The sequence below is a fragment of the Bemisia tabaci genome, chromosome 4 (assembly GCF_918797505.1).
Source record: "Bemisia tabaci chromosome 4, PGI_BMITA_v3".
Taxonomy (NCBI): Eukaryota; Metazoa; Arthropoda; class Insecta; order Hemiptera; family Aleyrodidae; genus Bemisia; species Bemisia tabaci.
The window spans coordinates 45,621,354-45,645,893 of record NC_092796.1 but is presented as its reverse complement, the minus strand read 5'-3'; the positions used below and the strand labels follow the sequence as shown (position 1 = coordinate 45,645,893).

The 24,540-nt window shown below is 39.7% G+C and overlaps 1 protein-coding gene across 1 annotated transcript in view; it reads left to right on the top strand.

Annotated features, from left to right (window-relative positions):
• Window positions 1-2,547: 2,547 nt before the first annotated feature.
• Window positions 2,548-24,540, top strand: part of LOC109038104 (acyl-CoA synthetase short-chain family member 3, mitochondrial) — a 38,260-nt gene continuing 16,267 nt past the window's right edge. The window contains exons 1-8 of the mRNA XM_019053059.2: window positions 2,548-2,957; window positions 11,816-11,981; window positions 15,235-15,379; window positions 17,274-17,418; window positions 18,741-18,837; window positions 21,201-21,412; window positions 23,054-23,282; window positions 23,756-23,939. Coding sequence (XP_018908604.2) covers window positions 2,825-2,957; window positions 11,816-11,981; window positions 15,235-15,379; window positions 17,274-17,418; window positions 18,741-18,837; window positions 21,201-21,412; window positions 23,054-23,282; window positions 23,756-23,939 — 1,311 coding nt within the window. The 5' untranslated portion in view covers window positions 2,548-2,824. The remainder of the gene's footprint in view (window positions 2,958-11,815; window positions 11,982-15,234; window positions 15,380-17,273; window positions 17,419-18,740; window positions 18,838-21,200; window positions 21,413-23,053; window positions 23,283-23,755; window positions 23,940-24,540) is intronic.

Below are 24,540 nucleotides of genomic sequence, written 5' to 3'. Positions count from 1 at the left end.
ATGCATTACACAATGCTTGAAGTATCCACTTAGGTTTGTAGGCGCCAATGCGCGTTTCGCGCTGGCTGCCCGCCCGCCGTGCGGCGGCGCCTGAAGTAACTATTTCACAACAGAGGTGTTGCACAGTATCATACGAAATTAAACGTATTAAGAATGACAGGCATCCTTTAAAAGCACAGATCTTTCCTCGCAAAATAAATCAAGATACTTATCGTACACTGGAAAAATATAAGAGCCTTTAGCTGAGGCAAATATGGAGGTTTATCCGGTTGAGGTATAATAAGGTGGGAATTTCTTGAAAGATAATTAAGTCCTGTTACACCAAAGAGGTGTAGAGAGTTTTAGTGAATTTTGTCTCATGGAATTGACGCTCCCCCATTTTTACCAAAACGCTTAGCTATATATTATTCTCCGTTGGGCCTAACAGACAAAACAAAAAAACAAGCAAACCCTCATTCTTCCAAGACATTTTACATTTTCATCCAAAAACGCTGTGAGCAATTGTCGATTGTATATTTACATGTGGGCCAATTAACTTTGGGTCTCAACTGGCACCTGGACCAAAACTCCTGTGCCGACAAAACGCGTGGACGTGATTACTGGAAAAAACAGGTGCGCGGACAAAAAATCGTTGACGAAATGTACTATAACCGGGGTCTCACAAGCGCCCCAAAAGATGCATAGCACTTGCGCTGGTTACAAAATCGTGATTTAATGCTTGATTCTTGTAGGTAAGCTAAAAATAATAAGATCTGTCTAAACCGTAACTTTCTACGTTCAATAATAACTGAGGTATCGCCCTTTGTAAAGTCGGGGTTTTAACAGCATCCACCGCGGCAGTGACACCCTTGGTTTCTTCCACCTTGCTTTCATCTGAGTTTCACGTTAAACAACCAGTGCAAATGTGGGTCACGCTGACTGATGAAAGCAAGGTGGAAGAAACCAAGGGTGTCACTACCGCGGTGGATGACGTCAAAACCCCGGCTTTACAGAGGGCGATACCGTAGTTATCATTGAACGTAGAGAGTTGCGGTTTAGACAGATCTTATTATCTTTAGCTTATCTACAAGAAACACGCATCAAAGCACGATTCTGTGACCAGCGCAACTGACCCATTAAAATTGATATTTTTGCGAGAGTTGTGTATCATCAGGGACTTTTTCTGTGGCGACTACCCCTAAAAATCCCTCGCTGAGTCAACCTACCCCGACTATCTCTTCTGAGGGTTACCCAAACCCACGGCGGATGAAGGGTGGGACCCCGCCGGTACGCTACCAAAAAGGTAAACATTTTAGAAAATGTATTTCTTACCGCCAAAACGATGAAGATAACATAGCTTGTTCCTCAAAAACTATCAAAACAAAATCAATGTATTTATTTATAGTAGATGTAATACAACTTTGATACGGTATGGTAGCCCGACACATACACAACAAGAACAAAAAGACAACAAAATTCAGTGGGAAGCAAGGCCGAAAAGACACAAAAAACTCGGGTCTTTTCGACCTGGTTTCCTAGGTCATATGGAACTAAAATGAAATATCCACTGGAGTTATATTAATCATTCACGGGTTTTTATTACGTAATTTGTACCTTTATTTGTATTTAAATTTCGAGTTTTATGATTGAAATAATCTGGGAAATCAGATCGAAACGTCCCGAGTTTTTTGCGTCTTTTTAGCCTAGATTCCCCTTGAATTTTGTTGTCTTTTCGTTCTTGTTATGTAGATACTATACATAGCAGTATTTATATCAAGAGAACAATTTTCGTAGTCCGATACAATATGAAATGAACACACAAAAAACAGAGTCAAGGCTATAAACACACTGTACATTACGAATTGGGATGTTTCGGGGCTAAATAGCTCCCATCTTAAGCAAAATAAATATGCTTAAAAATACACATGCAGAGAAACCCGAGACCTGAACCGCTAAACACCTACTAGGAGTTTGCTAGGTTATCAGTCCGAATCAACCATGTAGCGGATCAAACCTAGGTTTCCTTTGCATGTGTGTGTTTTTGTAGCATATTCATTTTGTTTGTTTTCGGTGAAAGATGAGAGCTGTTTAGCTCCAAAACGTCCCGATTTTCAATGTTAATGTATCATTAGCCTTTACCCCGTTTTTCCTATGTTCATTTTGTGTAATAGTTATACGTATATATTACACTAAAAGCTAAAAATCGTAATTTTTACCTAAAACCGGTATTTTCTGGGTACTGGACGATTTGAATATCCACTTCCAGGCACATTTTACTAGACGCCATCACAAATTACTCACAGATTACCTGCGCCGTGTCCTTCGTGAAGCGAGGGCGAATTTCCGAATAGGTACTGGGGAGCCGAGATAGGAGTTAGAAAGTGGCGGCTTGAGATGTGTGTTTCTCTGATTTCTTCAATTAATTAGGGCAAATGATGGTGGAGATCCCAGCGAGTTGGCATCATAGGTCATCGATAGGCCATGAATATTCATTTCCCGGTCCTGGGAGGTGCGGGAGCCTCGGATCGGCTCGAGGTGAAGTCCACCAGTCATCGCCGACATTTTCGGAAAACCCGCCAATATCTGCGTCCGGAGACCATGAAAAAATCCCTCATCTCCGCGATCTAGGTTTTCAAGTTCGCCCTAGTCCGGTGTCCGTTCCCTCGTCTCCCACCTCAGCTTCGTGACGGTGCGATTCTCCGATCCTCAGTACGTGCGCGGACTCTATCGGATTTCTTTAAAACTAAGTAATGCTGCGATCCGGTTAACGGACTAGTTCGGGGTGCGGCCGTGCCTCGTCGAGTGTGATTTTGTGATTTCGGATTTTCGGAATTCCCGACGAAAGATGCTGGACCAACGCAACGGCGATGGAGGTTACTGCAAGGAGACCGCTAGTGCCGACTCTAAGGATAAGATCTTGAACTGCTTTCAAAAATCTATCGAAGCCCAAAAACAGGATATCAAATTTGAACTAGAAGGTGAGCTTCGCGTTCAATGCTCTTTTCTTAGTACCTAGTGTATTCTCTCTCCCTCTATAGCAAGATCCCAAATCTACAATTGCAGAGATCTGAAATTTGATGAATTTCGTAATTAGGTGGAAACTAATGAGTGAACCGAACACGAGGATACCCTTGGCTCATGAATTGAACAATCATTGGAGAAGATAAGACAAAATGATCTAATCTACTAAAATACGGGTGTTAAATGGGAAATGCCGCCAGATGACGTCACTATGCGGTGCATTTTCTCACTTTTAAATCTATCTTTGTGCTATTTCCCTTATCAGAAAAAATTATAAATGTACTGTGAAATCAGCTCTTTAAGCACTTTCAGATGAAGCAATACAAAATTTGCATGCAAATTCTCCATTGAAGGACTAGGAGGACAAGGCGTATAAGTGCAGTTTGTGCTATTTTGAGAAATACTTGTGTGAAGTTTCGAAATTACATCGATCCTTATGACTGGAAGAAAGTTGGAACTGACTTTATGATAATTACAAATTGGAATTTGGGAGCGAACTTTTCACGGAATGTGCATTAAGATTAGTTTCTACTTGAAACCATTAATATTTCAGTTTTTTCAAAAACTGCACTCAGTTGCCTGGCCCTCCAAGCCTCTCAATTATAAGCTCTCTGGCACCCTAATTTTCATTTATTGTCATAGCCCTATTTAGATACCCACTGGGCCGATTGTAAAGTAGGCAGGTAACAACTCTTTGATAGGTTATTCTCCTTTATTCAATAAGTAGGTTATTAAGAGTTACTAACAAAAAAAAATGTGCCTCATGAAGAAAGGTTTTTTGGCCCAAGAGATTCGCCAATCTTAGCATGGTAGTCCTATATGTCCAGACCATAAAAAATGCATTGGCTGAGCTGGTTGTTGCTGAGGAATTGCAGGCATTCAAAGCTCACTAATTGAAGGAATAAGACAATCCCGTAAAGAGGAAAAAAATAAAAAAAGCTAAGGGTTTGATAGTTGCTTCCACTATTTATTTTTAGTGCTGAGTCCGAAAATGACCTTACTTTTTTTGTACATCCACCATTTTCTGGTGAATGAAGGCTTTCCTCAAAAACAAGGATTTCGAGGAAAATTTAATTTTATTGGCAAACGGTGCACAATGGAAAAAATCTAAAATTCTACAGCCGAAATTTTTTTGGGAGCGCAAATGACGAACCTCAGTGTCTTCCCTCGCGGAAAAGGATGCAAGAGACTAGAAACCACTTGAAAAATCTTAAATAAGTGACTTTTGAAGACCAACAGCCTCTATAACTCTCTCGATGGAAAAAAAATTCTGAACCACCTCACAAAAGAGGGGGGGGGGGGGGGGTTCCGAAGAATACCTACACTTTTATAACGGAAGGGACCAAACAAGAGGTGGGTGGGTATGGAGACAAAATGTAGAGGGACCGGATGGAAGTTACAACCCCGCCTGCCGGGGGTGCTGATTCGAGTATCGTAAGTCGCGGCTGCCAACCCAAGCAATTTTCAAAGTGGCAGAAAGCCAGGAATGCTACAGGCAGGACGTTACACTCAGAAAAACTGAGAAAATGAGGCACAAAAAGTCAATAGATACACGCGATAAAACATAATAGTGGCATGTACAATTTTCATTACATAAAATTTAAGGCAGAAAAAAAATATGGTTCAGGGAATGGTTATAAATGCAGAATGCTCATTCTGAATGTCCTAAAAAATAATAATAATACCGAACAATTTTAATTCTATTCTGGGCTGAATGCACCCTTTCCTCCCAATTTTTCACTAAACGTATTAGAATTTTTTTTTAACTTCCGTTTTGTAATTTGTGCTATTTCCTCCGCTCTGATCTCCCCATTGCATAGGGTGAGCTCAGCAATACTCCACCATCCAGTCACATACAGTAAACGGCCCATAGTTTCGTGTTTTTACTCTAAATGCTATTCTAAAGCATCATTTCCCAAGTAGCATTTCTCAACGGAAAAATCGCTATATATTGTGATTTTATCAGCAATAAAATCGTCAGGACCATCAACATCTGAGCGATTATCCTCGATCTTATCGAGATAGAATCGCGCTTTTATCGCACGACGATTCATCGCGGTATTTTTTAAATAAAAATCGCGATAAATAGCGATTTAATCTCGATTTTATCGACGAAAATAGATCACGATTTTACCGAACCAAAAATTGCGATTTGTAGCGATTTAATCGCCATTTATCGCAATTTTTAATGCGATAATATCTCGACATATTGCCACCGATATACGCGCGATAACCACCGGATAAAATCGTTATTTATCGCGATCACTGCTACTTGGGTTCGTAAATTTTATACACGCATAGACAAACATCTACCATGTTTGATGTCCCGATCACATTATCATCCCTTCTCTGGAGAATCGGTGAATATTCTGAAAAGTTAGGGCGCGAGTCCGCCCCTGCCAGAAGCGAGCCCAGGACTGTGCAGAAAAAAAACAAGCCATAAATAATAACTGCGTGCCACTCAGGTGAGGGGTGGAAGCGTCAAGGGGTGGAGGGTAGAGGGGAAGGATGGAACCTGCCCCAACAGCGGAGAGGGGTGACAGATACATCGAGGATTAAATGTTTAAATCCTCGCCGGTGATGCGGTAACCGCGGAATTTTAAGTCCATATCTCGGATCAGTCACTGGAGTCTGATAAATTACTTTTACTTTCCCTAGTAGCACCCACTTAACCTGGCATCGAGGGACAGGGGGGAGGGGGGAGGTGGGAACTACATGAGATGTTCGCGTAAATGCCTCGGATTCTAACCCTGGTTTGGGAGTTTCAACTTGCCGCGGTCAGGTGGCCATCGTTGTCCATTTTGTAGGAGAGTTTTGAGTTGAAACTTTTCACCGACTGTCATGTGGCTAATATTTTGTGGAGGGAGTTGGAATATTGTCTCAAAATATACTTGCCACTTTGCGAGGAAATCAAAGAAAAATTCCGTATATCGATGGCTAAAGTGCGAAACCACCTATCTCCGTTTGCGACATTCACTGAAAAAAAAAATCTCGGTGTATTTACTAAGAAAAGGGTAAAATTACCGAGAATTCAGGGTTCTATTTGATCCCAGTTTTTTCTTGGTAAAATTACCATTTATGGAATTGGTAATTTTACCGAGAAATCTCGATAAAATTATTGAACATTCTCGGTAATTTTACTGGACCCCGGTAAAAACGCCAATATTCGTTATCGACCGTGGTAGAATTATCGAGATAAAATGACAAAGTTACCTGGAATTGATTACCAATAAAAGTTGTATTCTTACCTGAAAAAAACAGTAAAATACCGGTTTTTAGGTAAGCTTACCAGTCTGTCTTGGTAAAATTACCAGTAATTGGTTAAAAAAAGTGAGATGGTAAAGGTACCAACGGACCTCGGTAAAAACGCCGAGAATTTTTTTTCAGTGCATTTTACTTGGATATATATTTTTTATCGACTGTGGTAGAATTACCGAGATAAAATGGCAAAGTTACCAGGAATTGATTACCCATAAAAGTGGTATTCTTACCTGAAAAAAAAAAACAGTAAAAATACCTGTTTTTAGGTAAGTTTACCAGTCTGTCTTGGTAAAATTACCAATAATTGGTAAAAAAAAAGTGAGATGGTAAAGGTACCAACGGACCTTGGTAAAAACGCCGAGAATTTTTTTTCAGTGTGTAGACTTCCAGTCATACTTTATTGTCTCCTTGGAAAACTAGTCCACGTATTTCTTGGAAACTTCCTTGATTTTTCTTTCCTGTTAGTAGAAAATTCTGTATTGATTTCAAGTCATAAAATTGGCTCGTTCTTTTTCGAACAAATAGCGTATTAGTGGAATATTTTGAAACACCACGGTGCAGATTCGCGGTGTCGCACTTTAGCGATCGATTCGATGCACTATAAAATAGTCGAATTGTCCTCGAAGATTGACACCTCTAGAACTGTCCTGCCAGCTTGGTTAATTGCTCTAATGAGAAACCTTGGGTTCCATGAGAATTTTTGTGGGTCTTCCGATCACTTCAAACATTTTATGAACCTACAGATAGAACTCGAAACAAATTACTTATTATTGACAGACACTTTGAATGTTTGCGTCTCAGGGATCCAGAACTGAAACTCTTGTCTTTTTGGAGTCTAATCGGGCAGTGAGGGCAATTGTGTCTGCTTAGAAGCAATTGCAGTAGCTTGCAGCATATTGGTCTTGTTAATTTGTTTTAGACGTAGAACTGGCGGAGGATATCCTTTTATCTAAGATCTCGAGTTCATTTTGGCCGGTCCGCCTTCAATATCTTGAGTAGGCAGTTTGAGCGGCTCGGAAGCAATTACTTTCGTCAAATTCATTTAGTATCAAGAGTAGTCACAGATTAAGTCACTCATCTAACAATGCCCCACTCTCATTCTGACTCACTCGCCTTTATTAACTTTTTAGGTACTGTTTCGGGTTGTAGGATTTGATGATCCGTTGAATTAAAAAACAAACCAGCAATATTGACAAATAAATTTCTCGCTAAGAGAAGAGGAATTAGGTCCAAAAAGGACCGGTATGCTTCATTATCATATTGATAAATATCCATTATCATCATTTTATACTAATGTGATATTAAGTATGCAGCAATGAAAACACTAATGCATCGAGTTGAATAAGTTCAGAGCGATAATTTCACCAATTTTCAAATCGAGCAAATAAGGGACAGGATAAGAAGAAACAAATATTTTACAGTGTTTGTTCGAAATTGTATTTGAATTTTCTCGTGCAATTTTGATGGGGCAATTTGGAACCTAATTTTTAAGATATTATGCATTAATTTTACGACAATTCTCTTTTACTTTCGAACGTGTCTTGAGAAAAACTTGCTGGCTCTTCCGCGCCATCATTTATCCATTTTGCGTTATTTCCAGTCCGTCTAGCCGGAGTTCTGCATTCTCTTACTTTCTTCCTACTCCTGTCTCGCAAACCAGCCGGTCTGTTTCCTCTGAACTGATCCTTTTCGTCTATTTTCAAGTTGCTTTTCTCGGCGTAATCTCGTATTTTAGCAATCTCGTATTCTCGTATTCTCAGATATTGCCAACCTACTTTTTATTTAAGTTTCCCGACCTTCGGCCGCGTCCGGCGGTTTCAGGACATTTTGTCAACGATTATTTGGACTGCATTTTGCAATTTGGAACTATACATTCTGGCTCTTCTGGAAAAACACTTATGTGCGTAGGGAGACGAATGGCACATACGTTGTTTTTAAACCGGGCTAGAATTTATAGTTCCAAATTGCAAAATGTAGTCCATTTGTCCGTGCACCTTTTTTGTCCAGTAGTTTACGCCCACACGTAATATAAGCAACAGTGACTTGGTCCAAGCGTAAAAGTGCGCGCGTCCAAGCGTTTAGTCGGTATGTAAAATTATATTGACAATATGGAAATGAGATATTGAGAGAGAAGGAGGTGTTTGTTATGGTTGCTCATTTTCTAAATGAAATGTTATTACTTTCTCCTTTTGAATCATCTTTTTAAATTGTCATTGGTGAATATCTGGTTTTATTTCTATCCTTAAAATATTGAATGTACAATATACCTTGTATATGTATAGGTACTTTTTTTTCTTTACGAAATTATTACTTCATTTTGAAAACATTTATATTTTTAAACGTGACAAATATTTGTAAAACCTTTACCAAGCGACATTAATCTCAATGAGCCGCAGTTGTGCCGACAGAAACTGCAAAAATTGATAAAAGAGGGAAAAAACCAAGAAGCACGCAATCTTTAGTTTTAACCCATTTGTACATCGATTTTTTTAGAGTCAAATACGTCAAATTTTGAGCGTTTGGTTGCGCGTACACCTCGCTGCAGCACAATAAAAACACAAAATGTAAAAGAAAAAATTAAAGTGCTTTGGATGTCACTAAATTTGACACGGAACCACTAATATTTAAAAAAACATCCATTATATTATCATTCTCCTTTGATAAATTGATACATATTTTTTCCCCATCAATTTAAATGAGAAGAATCAATCCAGAGTGTGCTAACATTTCAAAATCATGAGTTAAAAAACGCTGACAATGCGAATATAAATATTAAAGCCGAACAGAGCGGAGCGACGTGCTGCCAGCTCGAGAGGCTCAAGCTGGCGCCTACAAACCTAAGTGGATACTTCACGCATTGCACAATGCTTGAAGTATCCACTTAGGTTTGTAGGCGCCAATGCGCGTTTCGCGCTGGCCGCCCGCCCGCCGTGCGGCGGCGCCTGAAGTAACTATTTTACATCAGAGGTGTTGCACAGTATTATACGAAATTGAACGTATTAAGAATGACAGGCATCCTTTAAAAGTACGGATCTTTCCTCGCAAAATAAATCAAGTCACTTATCGTACACAGGAAAAATCCGGTTCAGGTATAACAAGGTGGGAATTTCTCCTGTTACACCAAAGAGGTGTTGAGAGTTTTAGTGAATTTTGTCTCATGGAATTGACGCTCCCCCATTTTTACCAAAACGCTTAGCTATATATTATTCTCCGTTGGACCAAACAGACAAAACAAAAAAATCAAGCAAACCCTCAGTCTTCCAAGACATTATATATTCTCATCCAAAAACGTCGTGAGCAATTGTCGATTGTATTTACATGTGGGCCAATTAACTTTGGGTCTCAACTGGTACGTGGACCAAAACTCCCGTGCCGAAAAAACGCGTGGACGTAAATTCCTGGAAAAAACCAGGTGCGCGGACAAAAAATCGTTGACGAAATGTCTTACAACCCGTCCGGCTATCGCGGCCAGACAGTCTCAAATTTCGAGCACGTATTGAGCTGGCAAGAATCTCGTCTTCATTTTTAAGGCGGGTCAGGGAAACCTCCGCTCGGTATCCTGACCTAGCCCAAGTCGGCGAGAGTGATCTGAGGCAGTGGGATGTGAATGTGAAGTGCTGCCCTGACAGTTTGACGTGCTCGCTCCATTTCGAGCTGCTTTCTTTTCCGCCAACGATGACACTCCGTCTCCGAGAGTCAAGCAAATTCAAGGTTTCTGGGTCGAAGCCCCTTTTGAACGCAGAGTCTGCACCCACCTCTGCCCCAAAGGTGACTCGGATTTTCGTAGCAAGTTCATAATCCAACGAACGAGGAAAAAGTATACAAAATAGGGAAGAGAACCAGAACCCTGTCAGGTTCAAGGGAACAAAAATAATTGTTTGATCCTTGCCCTTCTTTTCGTAGTCTGCCGGGCCAAAATTTCAACCGTTTCCATTTCAAGGTAGCCGTGTTTGGATTTGAATTATCACGAAGAATATGCATTTGTGCTAATTCCTGGGCTAATGCATCCTTGAAACCTTTTACATCTCTCTTTTCCTCGTACTTTTTCTAGCTCAGGGTCCAAATTTTGTCCGGGCATACAGTCCTACTTGAATATACTCGACAGAAGTCACATTACTATTTGAATTTATCCAGACTATTCTGATTGGCCAGTGATGCTATTTTTACGTATCAATGTTTGGTAAATTTTGAAACTCATGCAAAATCCGGACCTCGGATACAGTCACACTGTGCTTGGAAAGATAAGACATTGTCTGAATGGCCTTTTCCAAAGCTCCCATTCCATGTCCGTCAAAAGTTCCCGGATTCAGAGCTTTTTTGTCCCACTCTCTCCCACTCCATTACCGTCAAAAGTTCCGGGATTCCTTTTAGATTCTTTCAGAAGTTCAGAGAAAGTCCCTGAAAATTTAAGAGCTCCGGAACATTTCGGGAATTTCAAAAGTTCCGGAAAGAATTTAGGAAAATCTCAAAAGTTCCGGAATTCGGAACTAGTTCCAGGAAATGGGAGCACTAGCATTTTTTAAGGGCCGCAGCATGAGCTATCCTAGGCCCTCATTCTTAAGGTTGTGACATGCGTTCGACCTCGTGGGGGAAGTGAAAATTTAGGTAAAGGCCATCGGCAAGAAGGGGGTTTGAGGATTTTCTCCTCTAAAATTGAGACTCTTGCTGAAATAGCCTCTTTTCATTAAATTTAAAACCTTTTTTAAGGTTCCAGTACCTGCACCGAGTTTTTACACAGGACAACTCAACAACCCCTCACACCCTTGCAAAACCGCCTGTCGGAGCCACGGAGGATGGTCTGAACAAGATACCTCGGATCTATGATGAATAAATAGTTTAAAATTTGCACAATACTTTGTTTCAAACAGTAAAAAAATAAATCATTTGCCCCTTTCTTGCATTCTTGTATGGTCTATTTTGAGTTTTTTTTACAAAGACATTTTTGATTAACTTATTTGGAATTAAAAAAATGTGTGGTCATTTTTGTCGTATTCACAGCGCAGCGCTTCCCCAAAAAAATTCTTAAAAACTGGCCGACTTCAAAACCACTTCATCTTTTAAAAAACAAAAAACCCGAGGAACAAATGCTAAAATATAGATCGAGATGTCAATTGTATTTCTCGATTCATTATAAAGTAACACCTCAAAGTCGAATCCGTATCTCTCATAAGGGAATTCATTCCCAAAGACACTCTCATCCTAACATATTATCAGACCTGATCTGAAAACACTCGCAAATTCTTTTACGAGAGTATACCCAAAAGTAATGTTTTACAACATTCTTTTTACATATTTGCTGTATCTAAGATACTTTTTGAGAAGTAAAATAGGGAAACTTACTTTATGGTATACCCTCGTAAAAGACATGGTGGCAGTTGATCCGCTCTTTTTAAGACCTTCATCAACGATCTCTCTTGATTCATATATCTTACTCCCCACAAATACCTCCGCACACCATCCTAAACATTCAATTTCCATCAATCATACTTCAATAATTGGAAGAGAGCAAGCCAAATTTTCTACTTTCATTTAAGAGCACGTTTTTTCTTTTCAGATTTAATTCCAAAGCCGAGTCCATATTATAGCGAAAAATATTACGAGGCGTTTCAAACTTCCTTAGAGCAGCCAGAAATATTTTGGTCAGACGTAGCCAGGAAAGTTAGTTGGACAAAACCGTGGAAAAAAGTCATCGACAATTCAGAACAACCTTTCACAAAGTGGTAAGTCTTCCATATTAAATGATTTTTCTGTCCAACACCATGATGCCCTACTCAAAATCTCCGATCGAAGAGTTCGAAATAAGCACAGCAGAGCAACCTCAAGTTGAGGGGATAAAATATAATGGGATTGCGATCACGCAAGAAAGCAAAATAACTCTAAAGTTGCGTCCGCGCATCGCTTAATTTTCCAAATGATTGGACATTTGTATCGTTTATTCTAAATTGTGTTGTCTATTAATACGAAAAGATCCGAAATTTAATGAACAATTTTGCAAGACACCCTCTTCCTTTGCATTCCAATGGACCCTGGTAAAAATTGGCAGTAGAATCTGTGTTCCAAAATACCATAGACCTACAGCCGGCTGTAAGATTTTCAATAGCTTCTTTAGCCGGCAACACAATTTCTTATAGCCTTTTATAGCCGATGGCGATTAAGCAACAGCCTGGTGATAAAGTGTATGCTAAACGTTACTAATTACGGATGCTAGGAATTAGTGAGTTATTGGACGACCGCTCTCTTTTTGGGCCGCAGTATCGTGATTTAATATGCGAGGAAAGCTCCGTTCTTTGGAAGGATGCCTGCCATTCCTAATATGTTGGAGCGCCTTCAATTTCGTCTGATACTGTGCAATACCTCTGGTGTGAAATAGTTGCTTCAAGCGCCGCGGTACGCTGCGGCACGGCGCGGCGCGGCGGGCGGGCAGCCAGCGCTGAACGCGCATTGGCGCCTACAAACCTAACAGGGATACTTCACGCATTACGCAATGCGTGAAGTATCCCTGTTAGGTTTGTAGGCGCCAGTGCGCCGCCGCTCCGCTTTGTGTTAGGCTCTAATATTTAATCTCGCGGAGTCAGCGTTTTTCACCTCATGACTTTGAAATGTTTGCACACTCTGTATGGATTATTCTCATTTTAATTGATGAAAAAAAATATGTAGTAAAGGAAAATATAATGTGCGTTTTGTAAATAATAAGGTAATTCCGGACAAACTTAAGGATTTACAAAGCTAAAAAAGATGAAAAAGTATACCGAAACACGCATATTGTTGAATAAAGTTTAATGAATATTTTGCACAATAACACCGACGACAAAGCTATTAGCGTCCTGGAATCTATCGAAATAAGGCGAGCCATCCTCAATAATAATGTCTTGTTAAACTCCCAATTAGATATAAGGAATTGCATTTCTAGCTTAACTGATTTATGCATTCAACTATATCTCTACTAAAGCTTGTCTGGTCTTCTCTGTATTACTGGTTGCCTAGCTGTGGTAGGTAGCCATGCCCTTATTTAAAATTAGTGTCTTTCACTCTATACTTCATTTTGTTTACTATATTTTTCTGCTAACTCTATCAGCTATTCCCACTGGTTTTTTAAACATTTTTTTAACATTTTTTAACATTTTTTCATTTTTGACCAGTTCCCAAGTGTTTTACTTCGCTTTGCCTCTCGATATTCTTCTCCACCGTGCATTGTGACAATTCTTTAATGTAATTTAACTTGTTTCTGTGTTTTGTTTTAAGTGCTTGCTGAAGATGGGCTAAGCCCGAAATGCATCCAAGCCATTAAACTTTATTCAACAATATGCGTGTTTCGGTATACTTTTTCATCTTTTTTATCTTTATCATAACAACACGCGAGATGCGTTTTTCCAGTTATTTACAAAGCACACGAATCTCTACACAATTTCTTATAGCCTTTTATAGTTGATGGCGAAAAAGCAACAGCCAGGCGATAAAGTGTAAAGCCCGGCGATAGGAACTATGGCCCGGCTGTATAATTTTTTATCGCTTCGTGTAGCCCGGCCGTATGATTTTTTCCACTTTCTACAGCCAGCTATATGATTTTCTATCGCCCTCCTCAGTCGGCTATAAGAACTCCTATGGTATTTTGAAACGCAGTTCCTTTCGCCAATTTTTATCAGGGGAGTCAGATTTCGGCATGAGTATCATTCATACTGCCCATTAGGATGGCTTATTGTTAATGTTTTTTAAAGTTCAAAAATGGGGGAAACCCCGTTGTTCTCAACTGTCCTGATGAGATACTTTTTTCGGAATCCAAAAATATTGGATTTTGAGAGTCTCACAAGAGTACGTACCTTTTAGCACATGTATTACGTTGCCCAAATTACATATTTTTCAATGTTGTAGGAGGACGGTGTAGTTGCAAATGAGTTCAAAGTTCAAAAAGAACTAACGAATAACAATGCTCAAGGAATATGTGATGATTAATCTGGAGGTTTTTATGAAGACAAATTTTCTAGACAGCTCCATAGAGGGAGCTTACAGGAGTGAAAGCTCGCCAAATATTTTCTCCTTTCGAGACTTACTTTCTCATGAGAGCCAAAAAGATTCATCCTTACATATCTGGAGTATTGCCTTTGCCTTTTTAGAGTGTACAAAAAATTGGCAACTATTGCCGTGCTAAGGAAGCACACCGTATGAGCATTCGAGAGTTGCCAAATTTCCTTCGAGAAAATGTTTATTTTTGAGGAAAATTATGAATATTTTCCTTGACATTCACAGACGTCTTAGATCGAATTGCAAAAAAAATTATCTGAGAAATTGGTAGACAAATATGTAAAAAAATTACCTGAAAATTAGTGATTTGCCAAGGGAAATTTGGCAACTCTTGAAGGATCTTACGACCTTTTTCCTTAGCACGGCAGAATACCGCCCTCCCGCCATCCTCCGAAATTGAAAAATGAGCCACAGAGAAACCATTGCTAAACACGATAGGACTGTGGAAAGGGGTGAAGTGGACCTATTCAAAAGGGATCCTCAAATTTGCATAAGTCTGGAATCTTGAAAAAAAGTCCTGTGAAAGGTGAATTTCAAAACAAGAAGTAAAACTAGCCACCCTTCTCGAAATATTTATTTGAGAGTGAAATCTTCCAAAAAAAAAGTATTAACGGGTGTATTCCCTGAAATAAAATGTTTAGTTATTGAACTCACGAAAATATACGTGACAAACAACAGAACACAGAACAAATTCAAGAATACGGAAAATAAAAAATAATCATTCCCATGAAGGTGAATCGCGATTTTGCTGTCGATTACTTTAAACTTTCAAAATGTTACTTTCAAGTGCTTAACCCGTCAATTCGTCGCTTTTATATGATAGCCGCGACGCTCTTCATTTATTTCGGCACAAAAGTGCAAAAGCAGCGGTGTATACTTTTCAACTCTGTGAGACACTGAAATTTTTGTTTCTTAATATCATGCAATGAATACGTGAATGTCTGATGCCTCAAGGTTTGTAGGAGGAGAACTAAATGCCTGCTACAACGCGGTTGATAGGCATGTTGAAGCCGGGAATGGCAAGAAAGTCGCTTTCATCCACGATAGTCCAGTTACCAAGTCTATACGTCGTGTTACTTATGCAGAGTTGCAAGAACAGGTAAGAGTCAGGATATACGCACATTTTTTGCTGTTTATATGAAATTGTGTTTAATAAAAGTAACCTTTGAAAACACTTCTTTAGTTCAATGTGCATGCGATCTGAATCTCCATTTTTATAAATTTTTCGTGAATTTATCCACCCGTCTCACTCAATGAGGTCGCTCCACACTCCCTGTGTCTTATTTGTCTATCGCTTTATCTATCGGTTAAAATAGTCAGTCCTCTGACTAGAGAGAGTATCTTCATTCCCACTTGAGCAGCGGAGAGCATGGAGTTCTATAGACGACAGATCTCACGTGAAAATCCATATACACTCTCTAGTCAGCGGGCTGATTATTGAAACTGATAGACAAAGCGATAGACAAAGAAGACACAGGGAGTATGAAGCGATCTTATTGGTCGAAGCGGGCGGTTCTTTTAGACTAAAGAGGAAAATGATGGACTAATTGCAGGCGGTCTCTTGTCAGTTGCCGTTAGTTGGTCTATTACCCTCTTTGTCCCTATCTCCTTTGTATTACTTACTTTCACTAATCGATCCCTCCATATCCCTCTTGTCCTCTTTATCTATAAAGCCTATCAATTTCAATAATCAGCTCGTAGAGGAGGGGCGCGTTTTAAAGAGGCAGACGATGAACGAGAACGAAAATATACAGTTCCTCTAAAGCCAATAGTCGGAGTTGTCACTTAGTCAGGGAATCCTGGCAGTGGCGCAGCGTGATAATCGATTAGCGAACTGTCCCCATTTGAAGCTGTGGTAAAGAATCGATAATCAAAGTGCACGGTGCGAACACCCGTTTGTCGATCCTATACCATAGGTTTAAATGACAGATCAATCGATACATCGCAAAGGACGCCACGCCACGTCACTGATTTATCTGGAACCGAAAAAAATTCTGCGCTGAACGTGACTCTGTTTCAGTCTTGCGCAAGGAAAAATTTACAACCTTGGAATTATCCAGGATTCATCCTATGATGAATTCTATAACCTGGTATAACGATGGTTCTATAACCTGGCAAGTTTTTAAAAAAAAATTGCGCCGTATTGATCAAGGTTTATTGAGGTTGATGACTTATAGAAGAAGATGTGACACCAGTTTTATCAAGAGCCAACAGAGATCACACGAGATTTCCCGGTATAATTTGAAAAAAGATACCAGCATGGCCTTTCATCGCAACCATTGGTCAAATATCATGTCGAAACTACACGATTACAGAAGAGAGAAAATTGGCCTTGCTTGGAAGAGATCACGCAAAGATGTGAAACCTATGTGTATTTATATGTTGATTTAAAATTAATGAAAATACTACGTAATGCGGCTTGGTGCCATATTTATAGTATAATATAAGTCTGTGAAAAGTGACGTCAAGACGAACCCACCATGGTGACTAGATAGGTATATCTTTTCAGAAGGATACGGGGGAGGTGCCACTTAGAGTACCTATATTGAGAGAGTATGGCCACTGGGGTTACCACCTCTGATTGGCTAAGCCATCTTAGGCTAAATGGAGCCCTTAGGACTCAAAAATGGCGGACGCCATAAATTAATGTAATGCAAAATGACTCAAAATGTAGTTTTCTTTGCTTATCGTAACGAGAAATTTACTCAAATGCACTATTGCGACATCTTTACATATTTTTAAGGCTAATCGTGTGCAATTTTTGAGAAAAATTATCTCAGATGTAGTAAGGTTGGCAGCAAGTGCGGTTGGTGAAAACCGTCAAAAGTTGGCAATGACCCCCCTCCCATCCACAAAAACCAAAACAAAGCACCGCCATTTTTGGGTCCTAAGCCTCTCCATGGGGCCCAGTGGCCATACTCTCTCAATATAGGTACTCTAGTGCCACTGATCGGTCAGTGAGTTAATGGACTTGAGTTTGATTGTTGGAACAGGTCTCTTTGTTGGCAGGTGCCCTGGCAGGACAAGGGGTGAAAAAAGGCGACCGCGTCCTCATCTATATGCCACTAATTCCTGAAGCTGTGATGTCAATGCTGGCCACCGTCAGGCTAGGAGCCGTCCACTCCGTCGTATTCGGAGGCAAGTTGTCCACACAGCAACTCTCTTCTTATTCTTCTTGTTTCATGTCTTAGTTTTCCCCCTTCGTCTTCACTTCTCCTTGAAAAAAGTAATTTTTATATTTTTCCCCATTCCGTCGAGGTTGAATTGAATCAAACTGGCATCGGACTATTTAAAGAAACAATAATGGATTTTCCTACAGTCGGCATAAAATTATATGAAGACACCTTGGGATTGCTCTAAATTCAGACTAATGTCGTCACCTTCCAGGCAAAGTATCACAAGCGCCATGCGACGTTTAAAAATTTCCGCCGCCATTTTATTTCTTTACTGAGAAATTGACGGTTGAATCTGTTCGGAAATTTCACTAAATTTTATCGGCAGCACAAAGAAAATTCAGTGAAATTTTCGGACAGCTCCGTTGAACAATTTCTCTGTAAAAAAATAAAATGGCGGCGGAAATTTTTAAACGTCGCATGGCGCTTGTGATACTTTACCTGGAAGGTGACGATGTGTCAATAAACCCGGTGTGAAATCAAAGTCCTTAGGAAATATGGGGACTGACAGCTATACCAAAATAGTGGGATGATATGAAGACAATAATTGGCAGCTGAGCCTGATTAGGCTCTTATGGAACATCAAATTCAGCGGAGACCAATACTAAATAATGTAATAATGACACTTTCTGCGTCGTGAATTGAATAACTTTCAAAATTTCAGTTGAAATCATTAGGCATCGGATTTTCATCTGCACGGAAAAAAGAACCTTGCTAAACTAGCAAATTTTTCTGTTTTTTATTTTTTATTTTTATTTTTTTTTTTTTGAAAAATACATTTTTTGCAGTTTCATTAGCAGGCGCGGCTACAGCAGCGTAAATAATTAGCGAAAGTAGCAGTTTTATAAAGTAAAACTACATTTGTAAAATTATGTCAAACTCGCGTTTTGTAAAAGTTGTGAAACTTGCCGTACACTGGAAAAAAAAAGAATCTTAAATTTGCCGCAAAGAAGTATTTCTTCTTAAATCAAGAATTTTGCTGGTTAATACAAGCTACTTTTTTGCTTAACCCAAGTATTATTTTTCTTGAATCAAGAAAAAGTCAGCTTAAAGCAAGATGAAAAAAATTCTTGGCGGCAAATTCAAGAATTATCGTGCTTGATCCAAGCTACTTTTTTTCTTCAGTGTATACTTACTAAAGTAGCATAATGCATGCTAGATTAGTGATTTATTTTGTAAAAGTAGCATAAGAGAGTAAACTGAACTTGAACTCAAACTTTTCTATATGATCAATGTTTTTTCCCTGATTGTCAGAGTCCTGATTCTCTCTTGTTGTCCACAAAGCAGGATTCGCCGCGCGGGAGCTGTGCGCGAGGATAGACCACGCAGAGCCCAAAGTCATCATCGCCGCCAGCTGCGGAGTCGAACCACATAAAATTGTAAGGTATGACTCGATAATGCTACCCCTCTCTAGCAATCCTTCCGAATAGTACAATATCGCATGTGCTTGTTTTCAGAAAGGAAAACTGAAGTCGAGACTTTTAAAATCATTCCAATCAAGTTAAACGTCTACTCCTCTTGTCGCACAATGGAGATGTTGCATGTGTGAGGGATTTGCGATTTGACCATTGATTCTGTTGTAAAATTTCGCGAGAAACACGATGGTGCCACTGGTTTTCTCTAAAATCATCTCCCAAGCTCAAAAACAACTTTTAAAGTGAGGCCAAAATGGAGGGGATATCCCACCCTACCCTGAGAGTCCACCTCTACATCAAAACAAACTCTCCATGCAAAGATAGGGAGCAAATACATTAGTAGGGTTGCCTTGTTTTCAGTTTTGGAGTTCCCAAATAAAGTAGCAGCCCTGTCAATGTATTTGCTCCCTATCTGTGCATGGAGAGTTTGTCTTGATGTAGATGTGGACTCTCAGGGTAGGGTGGGATATCCCCTCCATTTTGGCCTCAACTTGAGAGCTTTTTGTGAGCTTCGGCGTTGATTTCAGAGAAAACCAGTGGTAACATCGTGTTTCTCACGAACTTTTACATTATAATCAACAGTCAAATCGCAAATTCCTCACACATGCAACATCTCCATTGAAACAAGGATTCCCCTGGAGACAGTGAAATAATAAAAAATAATGTCTTAATGCAATATCTGTTTAAATATAGTGTTATTTACAAAGCTGTAGACGTAGAGCCTCGTGAAAAACTCATGAAAAAGTCTAAAAACATTTATGGATCATTATGCATCATTTTACGCGATTGAAGTAACCACCTCAGAAAACTACACATTTTTTTCTTATATGTTTAAACTATATGTATCATTTTGGCATTTTTTCATTATGTTTGATGATTATTTTATTTATTATTTTCGGTAAAAAAAAATCCCTCAACGGTAATTAGTATCTACTTTGATTTTAAATTTTTCTTCCTTTGTAACTTGATTGCCAGAAAATATGAATTTTAGTTTAGTAATTTTAGGCAACGGAGAAACTCTCTTTGTAAGGAGCTGTCGTAAACCTAAACGGAGGGTCACACCTGAGAATCTGTCTTCTCAAAAACGTGAACAATAATGACCATACTGATAGATCAATACTGCGACTGACAAATCAGTGCAGTTTCACGGGAGATGCGGGCATGGTGTTAGCCGCTTGTAATAATAATTTTAAATGACAGTAATCCATACAGAGTGTACAAAAACTTAACGGTAGTGACAGGTTGAAAAACGCTGACTTTGCGGGCTTAACTAATCGCGCCAAACACGGTGCGGTCGGCTCGAAAAGCATATTAGCGCCTACAAGACTGTAAGAATACTTCACGCATTGCGCCAAACACCATTCGCTGTGCGGTCGGCGCGGAGCGCATATCAGCGCCTACAAGGCTGAAGGAATACTTCACGCATTGCGCGTTTACAACTGGGCGCGCTTTGCTCGTTGAAAATTCTTAATTTCTCGGTGTCGGACTTCTGTACAACATTTTTGCATGATTTTGCGCCGTGATTTTGACGCTTGATTTTGCAGCCTTAAGTGGTGTCTTAGTCTATTGAGTTATTAATGTCGGAGTCCGTCATTTTTTGATCGACTATCATCATAACAAGGCCTCTGTTTAGCGAGGAAATCGGCCGGTCTCTTGAGTTCTCGTTATAGAGATTACTGTCATAGGTACTTAGTTTCCATACCCAATGTAACGTGAATATGTCCGTGAATTCTAATCAATTATTTTTGATAAATAGAGTGCTAGGTCATACATTTATGGAGGTTCCGACTGACTTTCGAGAATGATTAAGTAAATCAAACCATAAGATTGTTCAGTTTTCGGCAGCTCATAAGGTGAAAACAAGATTTGATCTACTAGCTGATTTTACAAATATGTGCAATGATCCCGACTCAGGCCATGCTTTTATAAAAAAAACAACGTACAAAAACTTTAAATCAAACCTTTAAAGACGTTTAGTAATTTAGACGATAGTAGGGAACTTTATGCTTTTTGTATATTTTTAGGAATTTTATTCTGTTGTATGAATGAATTTGCATTATTCAATGATTTACTAGGCAGTCTCCTCATTCTTTCGTGTTGGCTCGACCCCAAAATGAGGCTTTAAGAAAGCGCGGAGGACATCAAATTAAAATCATAGCCTTTGAGACAAAAATATGATGAGGTTGCGTGAATTTCCAAAAAGCAAGCCGTCAAAGGATAAAAATTTATCATTTGGTTCGGAGCTTGCTGCACAGTAGTGTCTATTTCATTCTAGTTGGTATGTTTTGGCAGGTGATATGAGTTCTCATAATGGGCATATTTTTGTCGGCAGGTACAAGCATATCCTAAATGAGGCGCTAGAGAACTGTAGGAGTAAGCCGAAATGTTGTATTATATTCCAACGGCGGAACGTCGAGGAGGCCACTCTGGAACCAGACATCGACATCCTGTGGGACGACGCCCTTCGGAACGCTACTCCCCACCCTTGCGTCCCTGTCGAAGCCAACGAACCCTTGTACATACTATACACCTCCGGCACCACAGGTACCTAATGTTATTAAATTCTCCACCCATGTATGACCATGTGAACCTAAGGTTTCATCTCCCTAGCACCCATGATCAAAAAGGATCAGGGATCAGGACCATCCTCTACTCCGCCGTGCTAGGGAAGAACACCGTATGAACATTCGAGAGTTTCCGAATATCCTTCGATAAAATGTTTATTTTCGAGTAAAGATATGTATGTTTTCCCCTGAAATTTTCAGGAACTTTAGGTGAAGCTGCGAACAAAATTATATGAAAAATTGGCGGGAAAATATACATAGGTTTACCAGGCAATCCGTGTTTTATCAAAGGAAATTTGGCAACGCCTGAAGATTCATACGGCGTTTTTCCGTAGCACGACCGTGCTATCCACCCTCTTTTTTTTTAAATCAAAGAGCCACGTGCATGTCAAATTTGGGCGTGGAGACGTGGTTCTTAAGCAGGATCTCATGAATTTCGGTCACTCCGTCAGTTATTTTCATCGATGCGCCATATTTGCTGAGCAAAATGGAGCAATGGACCACTAGACAAGGCACGAATTTCAGCATTCTGATACATGTTTCTTGACTAAAATTTTGCATAGAATACGACGCACACAACGAAAATGACCGAAATCAACTCCTTCCACAGATATTTAATGATTCTTGATGCGTGAATTCAAACCACCCGTTCATGAAAACTCAATGCTCTGCGTGATTCACATCGTGCGCTAAACGTTATCATGACAGTCTCTGCGATATAAAAATCTGGCAACCTCAATCTTGACGCTTTGGCTCAGCAGTAGCAAATTGCTTATGGTTTGAACAACACATGGTGGGAAATGAACATTGCTCGATTGAGAAGATTGCTGAAACCGCTGTAGTGCGCGATTTGACTTACGTAGAGCTTTGAGTTTCTTGTGAGCGGGCAGTTCAAATTCCTCGTAACCAAAGTGTAATAAAAACGTTAATATCTTTTTTAAGATTGGGATTTCGTAATTTTCGTCGAGTGAATAGTGTTTTACGTGAAATTCTAGTTAAGAAACATGTATCAGATTGCTTAAATTCGTTCCTTGTCTAGTGGTCCATTCTTGAAGACAAGCCGCAAATATACAAAAATTGTAGAGTCCCTTTATACCCAGAGTTAAGACAACTCACTTTTGGTTGGGCTGAAAGTGGCCTAAAAAAAATCCAATTCTGATTGGTTCTCGCTCATGGAGGCCGAAACGAGTGCACCAAGATGGCGGTACCTCGAATGTGAACGAGAATAATGAAAATATTACCTAATTGTGGTTTATCAAGAGTAAAGTGTTATTTCCATCGGTCCAAAATGAAAATAGATTAAGAAATTATTCACAAACCAATCCCATTTTCTTTTTAATTGATCAATTTGTTGATGTTGTTGTTTTTGTGTGACAGACATCGCAGGATTCCTGATCCTTATCCCTCAATATCGTTCGTTTGGGTGCACTCGTTTCGGCCTCCATGGCCAGCCAAGGCCGGCTGCCAGTCAGCTGATAATCGAGTTGTCTTAACTCTGGGTATAAAGGGACTCTAAAAAATTGCAGGAATAAGAGCTGCGCTTGAAGCAAAGTACTCTGTTTGGTAACTAACTTTTGATGAAATTTTTCGTAATGTGATGATTGTGGTTTCCCTTGAACAGACCAGCCAAAGGGGATAATCCGGCCGACAGGTGGGCACATCGCAACTTTAACGTGGTCCATGTCCACGATCTATGGGATGAGTGGAGACGACGTCTGGTGGACAGCCTCCGACATGGGCTGGGTCGTCGGCCACTCTTACATCTGTTACGGACCCCTGTGCGCCGGCCTCACCTCCGTCATGTACGAGGGCAAACCCGACCGAACACCTGATCCTGGACAATATTTTAGGTGAGCGAATTTTCTCTACGCCTCTCTCATGAAATAACCCTCAGAAATCTTATCTGAGTGGACACTGTTAAATATGACACTAGTTTTCACACTAGTTAAATCGAGTAATAAGGTCGCGGACCCTCACCGTCGAAATGTAAAAAATTCGGAAACGTGCCGAAAATTTTGTGATGCGACCTCCCCCTTGATTTTAAACAGCATCTCCTCTTCTATGTGCCTATTCTCCTAATTTACCTCCAGTTGAATTTACTTTGTGCCTTTTTATGATATTTTCCCGATATTTTTATTCTACGAACAGCCGCACGGTTTCAGTAACCCTGCTCAATATTTGAACTGTCTGTGCTTGTAATCGATACCTACTCAGAAGTTCATTGTGAAAATACAAGTATTTTGTCGTGCAAAATATTTTTTCGTTGAATTTTTACAGAAGTATGGGGTTTTGTTATTTGACGCTTGATATTTGTCTGTTTCAGAGTTATAAGTGAACACAAAGTAAACGGCCTCCTGACAGCTCCAACGGCACTGAGGGTAATCAGGAGAGAGGACCCGGATATTCTGATGGGCCGCAAGTACTCCACCAAGTCATTACGACACCTCTTCGTTGCCGGGGAACACTGCGACCATGAGACCAAAAACTGGGCACATAAAGTATTCAACGTAAGTGTCTACTATTTGTAAAACTACTATAAAATATTCACTCATGCTTCCTGGATATGCACTCATAAAAATCGGCTTTTATACAGGCCACGCTCCATGGCGGCAACTTTCGGCGGTGACAAAATTACGAGGATGAGGGAGAGTGCGAAAGTAATAACTTTTCTTTCTTGGTATTTTTCATGCTCACTTCACTTCCTTACTTTTTCTCATCACAATTTCTACTTCTTCCGTTCTCTTTTGCTTACTCTTGGAATTCTGACCAAAATGGCTGCACATTTTCTCCTATTTTGTGATGAAACACATAACATAATACCTAGCAGAGTTATGAGTAACCATACTTGCCGAGGCTTCTTTATAAAATAAACCAATACAAAAATAACTATTTTTTTTTTCCTTTTTTAAAAAAAAAGTCCAAGATTATGCGGCAAAGTTCAGGATTGGCAGGATACGGCCGACCTACGAGTGGCAGATAGGCAGACCCACCCTCGTTGCTTTTGACGTACGATTATAATCCTTTTGAAAACAATATTTCCTATTTCCAAGCAAAACGAAAATCGCAGGTTATATTACAATAATTCATGAATGAAGAATAATTTTGGCA